The following is a 13,033-nucleotide window of genomic DNA, read 5'->3' as shown; positions in this document are numbered from 1 at the left end:
TATATATATACAGTTATTGAAGTAAAATTTGATGTAGCTGTAGCTGAGCATTGTTAACAAAACATATTTTGAATTTGACATGTTCCAATGTTGCATGGGATTGCACAAGGTTTGACCAATTTAGTTAGAACTCCGTCATTTCTCAGTACAAGCTGATCTAAGTTTAAAACTCAGGTAATATTCATTACTTCAAGAAATGCGTGGCCTTTATCTTCCTTGTTGTTTTGCAGGTAATATCTGCCTGTGTCTTGGATTGTTTGGAGCATAATAAACAGCACCTACTTAATCCTGAAACTGACTTTGAATGTTATGTTACATGTTATGTTAAGGGGAAAAACTGAGTTTAAACCTTTTAAGACGTAAAAATTCTTAAGTAATGTTAATAACCGTATTCCCCTTAGGGTAGCCTAATCAAAAGCATAACTTTGACAGGAAGCATAATATCCAAACACAGCGATTAGGTTAAAGGTTTGTAGTTTTACCAGCATTATTCCCACATCTGAACTTGATCAGTCACTTTAACTTTAACTTCCTCCTCTCATAAATACAACATGATACAATACTGTTATAAAAAATGTTATAAAAGAACAAAAATCTGCTTTATAGTCCAGAACTTTGTCACTGTGAAAAAAACAAAACAAAACCTCACAAACAAGATGATTCATACATTTACCGGAATGCATTTTTCTGAATGTGAGGTAATCCGACCTTGTGCTGCACTGACACATGAGCGGAAGACTCTGTGCTTATTGTTCAAAACAACCATTTTTAAAAACTTTTATTATTTTTGATGTGACACTTTGAAAATCCATGCGAGACTCAACTAAAACCCTAAACTGTAAAGCATGCAGGGGTTAGGGCAGATGGTGAAACCCAGCAGCAGGTTTCCAGCTATAAAAGCAAAAGAAGAAAAATGGCATGTGACATCACCCAGCCAAAGAGAAAAACAAATTCTACTTCACACATCAAAGTCCTCTTGGGATCATTTTTCCCCCTAATGACTAGAGAAAGTTGTGGCAGTTGTGTGCTGTGTGGAGATTTTAGCAGTCTCAAACAGCTATGATTTAAAATTCTGTTCAGACAATGGTAGATGTTGATGGGTTGATGCAAACTATCATTTAAGTCTGCTGTCTAGAGACTAATTTGCATAGTTTTAAGTGGAAATATTGTCCGTTAACGTATTTGATCACCATCATACTGTATTTTGTTTAATGAACTTGTTACTTTTCTGATCTTGATGAAAACAGCTTTTCTCTCTCAAACAGTGAAGGTAACGTCAAGATGTTTTCTCCTAGGACTGCACATAAGCTAAATACACATGTTTTTAATAGATCTGCATTGTAATGCAAAATGGCACAATTTATTATAAATTAGTCAATGAGTTAAGTTTAAATTTCAACAGCTTTAGTAAGGTAACTGCTGAGATGAGTGAGGAAGCTTATGAGAAAGAGTTAGGTCAGTATAATACAAATACATTTATATACATATTTTTATTTTGTTTTTAAAATTTCACACACCTTTTTCTAGCAAAGTATTCTTCTAAAAAGATGAAGAACACATTTGATGTAAATACTCCTTTTACCCATTAAATCACCTGGAAGTTACTTTTTTTGTTTGTAAACTATAATTTAAAAGCATCAAGCTGAGTTGAATGGAAATCAATTGAGTGTCAAGAAACATTAAAAAAAGGTGCCAAACTGTACTCTGTAGAGACCTTTGGTTTTGCACTTTAGAGGTACTTTTTTCGTTTTTGTACATCTATCATTTTTGATAGATGGAAACATATGTTGCTCAAAAACCTGTATGTACCTTTCAGCATTAACAGTTTCTTCATAGATGTGTAAGTTACTCATGCGATGGAGACTAACACCCCCCATACCATCAGAGAGTCGTTCTCCTCTTTGGTTTGGAGAACACAGCTTGTATGATTTACAAAAACAATTTGAAATGTGGACTTGTCAGACAAAACAAGTCCACAGAACTTTGGCTGTGCATGGTAGAGCTTTAACTTGCACTTGTAGATGTAGCAATGAACTGTGTTCACTGACAATGGTTTTCTGAAGTATTACCATATGGTAATAACTGTTAGAGATTGATGTTGACTTTTCATGCAGTGCTGCTTGAGGGATTAAAGGTCACGGGCATTCAATGTTGGTTTTCATCCTTGCCGCTTACTTGCAGATCTGTCCAGATTCTCTGAATCTTTTGATGATATTATGAACTGTAGATGATGAAACTTCTAAATTTCTTTTGTATTGTTTTGTATTTTACAATTCTATTCTTTTGCTGCAAGACAAGACAAATGTACAAATAGTTATTAGGTGCAAAATTACTTTAGTGGTGTTCTGATTTTTGAAAGTCTTCTTTTCTCTTGAATTCTGCAGAGCATACATGAGTGTGAAAGAACTAAAGGAGGAACTAAACCTGAGCAGCAGCGACACGCTCAATGTTTTTTTTGCAAGCAACTCAGTGCGTGAAGAGTTGGCAGGAGCAGCGACCTGGCCGTGGGCAAAGGAGGCTCGTACACACCAAGGTTAGTTCCACTTAAACAAGGTTTGGAAGTGTGACGTACTGAATATACAGCATATACCACAGCTTATACCTCAGTTTTCCATAGACATAATCAATGCTTAAATAAGGAGGAATAACCTGAACCTGCCCTGCAAAGATAGAAGATTTAAAGAAATGTTTATTTTTATTTTTTGTATTTTTGTCAGATCATATATATATATAGATATATATATATATATTTGCAATTCATTTATTGCTAATGAACTGGACATATAGAAACAAATCTTCACATTGAGCAGCTTTCTGCAAACATTGCATAAAACACAATAGGTGCACTTTTAATACTTTTAGGTATTTTTATGTGAAATGAAAAAGGTTTATTTGATAGTTTTACACAGCAATTTTTGCAAATCTATTGCAGTTCTGTCATCAGTTATTATTTAACTTAGCAATCAACAGCTTAATTTAATTTTTCACCAGATGTTTTCCTCACGACATTACAGTTTCACAACATTATTTCCTGTTTACAAATCAGTTATTAGATCATAATGGGAGCTTTTCATTTTTATGCACTACACTGAAAATGAAAACATAATAACTCTTTTTCACTACAAAGCTTTTTACTGTATTGGTTCTGCTGGAATCAAGGTGCTTTTACTTTGATAATAAATCAAATGGCTCATTGTGGTTTAAGGTTTTTAGGTACTTGATTTGTATCATTGTCAGTAACTGACCACTTTTTTACTGCCTAGGTGGGATGGTCCTCAACCCATCCTACTTTGGTACAACAGGCCACCAAAACACAATGATTCATGAGATGGGACACATATTTGGACTGTACCATGTCTTCAAGGGGGTGAGTGAGCGGGACTCCTGTGACGACCCATGCCAGGTATGACTCAAAGTTGATGCCTGTAAAAATGGTTAGTAGTATGTAGTGTATTTTTTCTGGTCTTTTATAAAGTTTTGTTTAAAAATGTAAATTATACTAAATTAAGAATCTCTGTTGTCTTCTTTTAGCATTAACAAACATTTGCCAATTTTGTCATGTGCGTTTGCAGGAGACCACTCCGTCAATGGAGACAGGAGATCTGTGTGCCGACACAGCGCCAACAACCAAATCCAAAGCCTGCCATGACCCTGGAGCTGTTAATGATACATGTGGATTCGTCACCTACCAGAACACTCCTTACAGCAATTACATGAGTTATACTGGTACATAAGCATTGTCTTCTCATCCTAATGTTGGAAAGAATAAATGACTCATATCCAACCTTTTACCACTGCATTGCAGAATGCATCCTGTATTATCTGTATAGTGATAAATGAGAACATGACATGGATAAATGCTGTGAGTTCATTTTTTTCATCTCATCACATCAGATGACAACTGCACCAACAAGTTCACTCCAAATCAAGTAGCCAGGATGCACTGTTATCTTGACCTGGTCTACCAGAAGTGGCTGATGGACCGTCTACCTACCCCCATCCCACTTGCCCCCATAGTGACCGACCAACGAGCCAATTCTGTCTCATTATATTGGCTTCCACCAATGAGGGGGCCACTTATTCAAAGGTATGGATACATGATGGATTTATTTCTTTAATTTCACTAATTTAAATCAGATTAAGTTTTTAAGTCTTGTTGTACCCCATTGTGGAACAATGAGGGGACATGGAAATACCCTTCGTCCATCCATCTGTCTGTCTTTGTCTGTGAGCTTGACAAATAAGTGAGGTACCAATCTCCATTTTGGTGTGGCTGCATCTATTGTAGGCACAAGAATGGTCCTTGGTGAAAATTGAGTTGCCATGTCGTTTGAGGAAACTATGCTTTCTAGTTTTATGTCTAAAAGTATAGATTCCTCAAATGATTGGGGTGGCCATTGGAGTGGAGGAAGATTAATCTATGATGGCCAAGGTCACCATTGGCTACCCCCTTGCTCCACCATTGCGCCTGGTAGTGGATAAAATTTATCCCTCTGTTCAACAGGATCCAACACAATGACAGAGTATTAGGGCCACACAACGAGATTTTTTAAATTATTTTTACGAGAATAAAGTCATAATATTATGAGAATAAAGTCGTAATATTGCAAGGTTAAAGTTGGAATTTTATGAGAAAAAAGTCATAATATTACAAGATTAAAATCATAACGTTAAAAGAAAATGTCATAATCTTACATGACGTGTCCATTTTCTGTTTCTCATTTCCTCCTTATTATCCTCACACTTTCTGCGGATAGCCATGTTTATAAAGTAGTCCGCGATGACTTGGATCACTGTTAGATTAATATGTATTCATCCAAATTAGCTACATCTGACTAAATCTGTCAATGCATGTTTCAGTTTATCATATACTGTAGTCATTTGCACAATTTCCAAGTCCTGCTACTGATAATTTGATGCAAATGTGCTAAAAGATTAACTATTTATTTTAAGCAATACTAAAGTACAACTTGACAAGTTGCTCATCATTCCTCATTTTAATGCAGTTATAACTGCATGTTTTTTGTCTAAAGGGTATAGTATTATGACTTTAATTTTAGAGTATTATGACTTTAATATCAAAATATTACAAATTTATTCTCATAATATTGACTTTAATCTCGTAATATTACGACTTTATTCTCATAGTATTATGACTTTATTTTCATTTGACTCTTTTTTGTCACTTCAGTAGAAAATGAAACCAAATATTATTAGTTTATTTAGTTTATTTATTTCTTCATCATCAGTGACTTTTTTCATATGACTTTAATGTTGTGATATTATGACTTTATTCTCGTAATTTGAAAAAAATAAAAAGAATTTCGTTGTGTGGCCCTAATACTCTTGTCGTACCATCACACCTCACCCTTTCAGATAAAGAAAAAAAAAACTACCTTTCTTTTTTAACAGACAGACAAGCAATTAAACTCACATACACAAGAACAGATAAATACATAAATGTTCAAAACCGTAAAGTATATCTGGTCAGTGGAACGACAAAGCACATATCTTTAAATTTTAACTACGTAAATAAGCATGGTTTTGAATTTTTTTGTGTGTGACAGTTATCTTAAAATGAGGCACATAATGATCAGCTTCATCTCAACCTCTTCTGTAATATTGTTCTGATTGATTCAGTGTTGAGTTTAGAACATACATGTGGTATAATGTAGTCAGGAGCTCTGTTTTCTGCTGTCCCAGCTCCTCGTTTCATGGCTCTGGGATCAGCTGTGAAAACTGTGAGAAAGACGGCGTATTTCACCAGTACGCTTATCAGGCATCCTCGCCWCGCGTCTGTGACACGTCGGGCTACTGGACACCTGAAGAGGCAGTCGGTCAGTCTAAAGGCACTTTGTTTACTTGTTGCTGCAAATGTGTTTTTGAAAAAAAAAAATGTCTTCATAGATTTTTTTTCCCCATGAAAATGAAAAGTTTGTTTCATAAACAGAACCATGAGGAAGTCTTTTATTTTATATGACAAATGGGGTTAGTGGAAAGAACCACAAACAAATAAATAAGACACATGGTGGAAAAGAATGGGGGAAAAAAAGAAGAAAAATAGAATATGCAGAAAAAAAAATTCAAATACAATGACACTTTTATTTTCTCCCACGGAAACTCTACCCAAATATGTGGAAATCCTTTGCTGGAATTTATGCTTTGAAAACAAGAGGCAAAGAGGGATGGGGGATTACTGCTCATAATGATAATAATAAGTCAATTATAGTCTTACTCTAAACAAAGGTATGCACATAGGAGAAGACATCCTGACCGTTGGCTTTCCTCACTCATTTTCAACTATGCTTTCCACTATAAATGCAAAAGATGTCTTTAGAGCTGCCTGTAGAGACTGGTAATATCTTGCAAACTGACCAACTTAATCAGTGGTAGTTTTGTTTTTCTTCAACTCTTCCATCGAGAGACCAAGGAAACAGCAATACCTGTTAGGTTTCATGGTTTAGTTTTTTGATATTCTTTGGAAAATCTCCACAAAAACTTAAAAACGATATCATTTTAGTAACATAGATAATGTTTCAGCAGTCATGTGGCTTGATATTTGTGATCACATGACATTGAACAGAGGATTATACCACATTGGTAGAAAAAAATGTTGTTAATTGGATGTCAAATATTATGAATAAATACCGTATCTATGAGTCCAATGAAGGAAATATCCAAAAAATAATCCTAAAGAATCTTTTGAAGCACTATCTGAGCAGTTCCAACAACCACCAATGATTTTGAGCAGAAAGGCCTTAAATATTTGCTACTTTACCTGGGAAGCTAGCAAAGCTACTTCTAATTCCAACAATTCGGACATTCTTTTATGATTTGAAGTTTCCACTTACAAATTACAAATTCAAAATTAGGTTCAAAAGACAGAAATCTGAAAATGTGCATAGTTTAGTCTGACCAAATTCGACCTAATCCCTGATTTGTTACGATGGGTCACGTTTATTGTTGGCCTTATGTCTATTTCCCCCTAAATTAACCCCCTTCTTCCATCATCAGTGCCTGCTATTATTGATTTTCAAATTCAATCCTGTGCACATATTTTGACATGGAAAAAAAACAACAACCCAAAACAATGGCTAAGTTTTCCATGAACTGGTAGTTCTCATTAATGATGAATGCTTTACAGAGAACGCTGCATGAAGTTTCATTATACTTTTAAAACAGGTATCATGGTCAGGAAAATCCACATCTACCATCTTTGTTGGACAGTAAAGACCACAGGTGTCGAAATCTKGTCCTCGAGGGCTGCTATCCAGCATGTTTTCTTGTTTCCCTGCTCCAACATACCTGATTTGCATAAATACTGTAGATGATTCTATAAAATTTGAAGAGGTAATTGAATCACCGATTCAGGTGTGTTGAGCCCTCGAGGATCTGAGTTTGAACTCTGGTATAGACAGTGTTAGAAAAAATGGAAAAAGTGCAACACTTTAAAAGCTTCATCACTTGATATCCTTGATGTCCACATTTTTCATGCGTTTTGAGATGAAACAGAAGCGGTATAATGCAATTTTACCAATCTGAAAAACAAAACAAAAAGTTCATTTGGAACTTCATGACAGCAACACATCTCAAAAAAGTGTAAAAGTACAATAGCATGGTTTTATAGTAAAGGAGTCTAGGTGATGATTTTATGATATTTCCTATGACATAAAGGGATTTTGTTTGTTGCAGATGACAGACAGTCCTTCAGACTTCACCAGTAACTTGTTAGCCCAAGTTTGACTTCTCTACTCTGAACCTTTTTCCCTTCAAAACTTTATTACCCTGAACGTTCCAACATTTCTTTCAGCACTTGTCTGTTGTGTTTCCRCTAAGATCTGCCGTTTAGGATGAATTAGGCTCTTGTGTGTGTCTTATGTATGAGAGTGCTTCATTTTTCTGACCGCATGAGCAAGTGAAACCTAAATTATGTATTTATTTAGTGTCATAGAATGGATAGGTTATGAAAAACCTTGCCCAAAAACCTATACATGTGTCTTTATTATGTTTTGGATTACTCCAGGGCTGCCTGATGTGGAACAGCCGTGTGAACCCAGTCTCCAGGCCTGGAGTCCCGAGCTCAGCCTTTACGACACCAACGTGACGTCGCCCTGTCCCGACACGGAGGGCTGCACCCTCACGCTGAGTTTCCTGCACCCTGTCATTCCTCACGCACTCACAGTCTGGGTAACCTACATCTCCTTAAGTGAGTGTCAGTCTGCAACAGTGTTTTAAATCAGTTTCAGCAGTATGCATGCTCAGTCTGGTATGCGTGATAAAGTTAGATAATAATAAATTGCTGAGAGACTGAAACCATGTGTGTTGAGGCAAGCGAGGTGAATTCTCTGAACCATGGAAGTGTGCTGTTGGCCAAACATCACATTAACAGGTATTTGGAGATTCCCCTACTGAGATCAGAGACTTCTTCTTGTCTAACATTACTGTTTTTACAACTCACTGCATTGGTTTTGAGACAAGACATATTGAAACGTAAACTTGATGTATTGCAGTAGTTGTGCTGTGCTTCATCAATGTTCCTTATCATCACATAAAACAGTTGAACTAAAATTCGAAGCAAAGCTGCAGTTAAAGTATTCAATATGGGCGCATAAAATAATAGATCTTTTTCTTTTTTAACTTTGTTCCAGACAACCCCGCTTTAGCCAACATTGAGCTGATTACAGAGACAGGGAAAAGCATCAACCTGGGACCACAGCATGTTTTATGTGACATGCCCCTCACTGTGCGCCTCGACACCCACAACGTGGCGGTAGCTGCCATTAAACTCTGCACCTTTGATGAGAAAATGGAAATCGATGCGGCCATGCTGTCTTCTGGCCCCGGCAGCCCTCTTTGTTCTGGGTGCCAACCTCTGCTGTATCAGGTTCAGCGTCAGCCACCTTTCAGCGGTAAAGCCCCCTCACCTACGACTGAGCAGACTTTCACAGACAGGTAAAAACCAAATCCTAGCATGATGTTCTCTTATCCTGGTGTTTCGCAAGTTGAAACAATGTCCCGCATTGAAAGGACAGGAGAAGAGTTACGGGATGGCTGTGCCCCTTATTAGATTGAACAGATCCAAATAAGTCCAATTATGTCTTTGTAGGGTGTTAAGTTTCCAAATATTCAGACTTTTACCATGGTCCTATATACACACTGCTGCATGCTTTCAGTGAGGAATGTCTTTGTGCCAATAAAGTTTGTGGTCATTTCCTCATCTGCAGCAAGGAGCTCATGGGTCTCAAAAAAAAAAGCACAAAGTTTAAATCCAAATGGAGTCCAGCTATTTGATTGACTTAAGAAACCTGCAGTTGGGTGGTTCCTGAAGCTCTCAGTCGGCTCCAGCCGGCCCACCTTTTCAGGAGTGGGCGAGTAACATGTCTGCCACTAATCTCACTCAGAGGTTAAGAGGCACAACAAATGAGGGTGTCTCTGCTTCCCCTTAGTAGCAATATGGGGTGTCTTCTGAAAAAGCCTCCAATGTTTATGTCGTATGTACCGTCACCATATTTTGATGCATATGGAATAACAAAATATGTTCATACTGCCCAAGCCTTACTTGGAGTCTCTGGGAGTGCAGAAAAGTTGAATTTAGTCTCTTCCAGTGCTCTATAGTCTGTTTGGGTCATATATTTAAACCGGTTCAGTTTTTTCTCTTTTCTTTGATGTTTTCTGAACTATTACGTCAAATTATTCGCAATGGAATTGCCAAAAAGGTCTGGACTTACCAACCACAATTTTATTGTCTTCATTCTCCTCTGGCTCTGGGTGAGACTCTGGTTCCACCATGTAAGACTGGATGGACAAATCTACTGTTTTTGACAACTTTAATTAGTTTGTAAATAAAAAAATTCTGCTCTGCTAGATAACCGTAACCCCCTCTAATAAGCTAGAAAGAACCAGTCTGGAAGCTGGAGGGGGCCGGGGCTTGAAGCGCCTCGTTTGGATTTAACCCTCTCGCTGTCCTTGCAGTGTGCTAATAAAGCTAGCAAGTAAAAGTCATGGCTGCCTCTCGGGGAGCCAGCCAGGCCACCTGCAAAAACCAGCTAACGTCCCCACCCCGACCCCCCTTTGCCCCCGCAACCACCGCTTAATCAGGTTGGGGACAGGAGGACCCCACCGCCACACCAAACATGAGTGGACCCCACAAAGACAGCAGGAGAACAGCCTCAACACGAGTTGGTCCGAGACACACCTCAGTAAAGAGGTGAAAGAGGGGTTTGTGGAGTTACAGTAAGGAGGAATTCAGACCAAATCATTGCAGTTCTACTTTATATAGATGATGATGATTTCAATGTAAAAAAAGAAGGATATAAAGCGTCATGTGTCTCCTTTAATCGAGGTTGTTCAACAAAGTATCTACAGCAGGTGAGACATTAATTGCTCATAACCTTTGCACAAAACTCCGCCTTTAAAGGTCTGAACTATCATTGTACTGTAAAAGATAAGGCCACAGGCAGGGAAAACAGGGTCCAGAGCATGTATGTTTGTGTATGTCTGTTTGTGTGTGACTTTGTGTATGTGTCCTCAGATGTACTAATCAGCAGTCATGTCTCAGAAAAGTGTTAGGCTGTGTTTCTTTTTTGGAAACGGCTCAGAACAACAAATGTTTCCAACGTGGGGATGCCGAGTGTAGCTGATCCAAATCTGTTTCAACAACCATACACTTAATCAAAAACTTGCTGGAGTTTTGAGGCTGAGCTTAATCAGTTTATATCCTGTCTCATGTTGCAGGGTGTCTAAATGATTACTGGAATTCAAATATAAAACCACAAACCATTTATATATATTTAATGTTTTTTTTCTCAGCAAGTAGCCCTTCTCTAAATATCTGACATGCATCTTTTTTATTACTTATTTACGCTCCAAAATCATACACATACTTTCCAGGAAATGACAGCTGCATCACGGTTGCAGATCAAAACTGGGGCTGATAATAAATGTTGTGCGGTTCAGAATTTCTGAGAAGTTGTCATTGTTTTCACAAGCCCGAATGGATGTGAAGTGGACCCCACTTAAAAAAAACAAACAAACAAACAAACAAACAAACAAACAAAAAAAAACAGTTTATACAGTATTTCAGAGGACACGTCTCTTGTGTTACACAAGCTGTAGCTAAGTGCAAAAAGATGTAAGAAGCAGTGGGAATTCAGTTATGTGGGACTGACGAGGGCAAAGAGGGGTTGATGTGAGGAGAGGAAAAACAGTGAATTTGAAAAAAAGGTGGAGAGGACAAATAAAGGAGGTGAATAAATGTGAGGAGAAGAACGATGGCTATTAGATRAGATAGACTGATTTAAAAATAAGAAATTAAATTTAAAGTGGATGATAGTGGTAGATGAAGTAAACAGGTTTTTTTTTTAAATAAAAATAAAACAAATTCAGTCTAATTGTATGTGTTGAGTAAACAAGAGGATATTGGCAGGAGGGTGTGGGACTAGTGGGTGTCATAACAGGCATTGGTGGGCAGCGCTAATTCAAAAATTAGCGCTGCAATTTCTAAAGCGCTTATGATAATATTTAGGTCCGCAACTTCTAAACCGCTTAGGCAATAGAATTTTTAGCAGAAGCTAATTTTAAAGCGCAGGTTCAATTTGACACTTTATAGATTGCTATAATTCATGTACATTATATGTACAATGCTGCCCACTAGTGGTGTATAAACCCTTGTACAGCTCGTTTTACAAGCGCCGATTGCGGGGATCTGATTTCCTCAAACAGACCTTTGGCTCGATCTGATTTCCTCAAACAGACCTTTGGCTCATGGTCTAAAAATTAAAAAGTTGTTGAGGATTGCTAGTTCGGCTGCTTCTTTGTCTTTTTGTTTGTTTGTTTGTTGTAGATTTTTCATTAAAGAAGTATCAATAAAGTAATTTTAAAACTGTTTATTGGAAAACTGAAGTGATACATTCTGGGTACATCTGTGACGGGAAACGAAAAATAGATGTAAATGTGTCCAGCCTGTGAGATTCTGCTCAGATTGTCCTCTCTGTGGGATCAGAAATGATTTTTAGATGCAGGAAAATTATACWTTAAATGGAGAATGAGTGAGAAAAATTGTCAGTGGGGTGTAAAAATGAGTTTGCCACTCGCAAAGGTGTGTGTGTGTGTGTTGGTGTGTACATGCAGCTGCTGTTTTCAGCGGAGCATGAGGCTGACGGACATTTCCACCTTTACATGTCTTTAATAAATGACACACAGAGGAACTGATGAGTTTAGAAAAAATATTTATTAAATTGTTGAAGTGAAGGAACGAGTGACTCGTAGCGCTGAGAGTTTCTGCTGCGATGCGGGACTGGGAATAGCTGACAGCTCATCCATACGCACAACTTTACGCAGCAAATATTGCATCTTGTGGAGCAGAGGAATCATCACATCTGAGCTGTTCTGAATTAATATATTCAGAGTTGACAATGTTTTCTTCTCAGTTAGAATTAAAAATGTTTCTTAGACGATACACACATTTTATTCTCCTCAGCTATGTGCGCTCCGTAGGCCTGCGCTCTGCGTGTGTATCCTACTAGGTGAAATCAGTATAAAAACTTTACAGTTTACAGTAGACCGGAGGTTCTTTGATCATTTTTAGGCTGATCTATTTTCTTGTCTGAGGTTAAATGATTTTCAGTCCCGGGGTTTAGTTTCATCATCGTTCGAGTTTAAACATAAAAACGAAAAAAATAAAAAACAAATAAATAAATCTAACAGCGTGTTCAGATGCTCCTTACATCCAGAAAACAGAACAGAGTCATGTTTTGGTGGATTCAGGTCAGATTCGTGACTTTGTGAGGTCCCCAGAGACACACTTCAGCTGAACCTCAGATCAGAACCAACCACAGCAGGCGCGCTGCTGGAGAAGGGCAGATGCGTCCTACCATGCAAAGCATTGTGGGAGGTGTCCTTTAATTTTTAGTTTAGTTTAAATTGTTTATTCATTTCATTTAAAACCAAAAATTTTATACATATTAAAAAGAAAAGATGTCCTGATGCATCTCAGTAATCCTGGTAAAAAATCAAAAGGAAAAAAATTGTATAG

At 37.4% G+C, this 13,033-nt stretch overlaps 1 protein-coding gene across 1 annotated transcript in view; it reads left to right on the top strand.

Moving 5' to 3' along the window:
* pappa2 (pappalysin 2) overlaps positions 1-13,033 on the top strand; it is a gene marked incomplete at its 5' end in the record, with an annotated part of 72,007 nt that overhangs the window by 9,385 nt on the left and 49,589 nt on the right. The window contains 7 exon segments of the mRNA XM_014004452.1: positions 2,385-2,533; positions 3,264-3,403; positions 3,573-3,726; positions 3,895-4,087; positions 5,704-5,837; positions 8,024-8,206; positions 8,649-8,952. Of these exon segments, the coding sequence (XP_013859906.1) occupies positions 2,385-2,533; positions 3,264-3,403; positions 3,573-3,726; positions 3,895-4,087; positions 5,704-5,837; positions 8,024-8,206; positions 8,649-8,952 (1,257 nt within the window).

Source organism: Austrofundulus limnaeus, unplaced genomic scaffold (assembly GCF_001266775.1).
Source record: "Austrofundulus limnaeus strain Quisiro unplaced genomic scaffold, Austrofundulus_limnaeus-1.0 Scaffold24, whole genome shotgun sequence".
NCBI classification, from domain to species: domain Eukaryota; kingdom Metazoa; phylum Chordata; class Actinopteri; order Cyprinodontiformes; family Rivulidae; genus Austrofundulus; species Austrofundulus limnaeus.
Note: the sequence above shows the minus strand (reverse complement) of the source record. Positions and strands in the feature narration are given on the sequence as shown.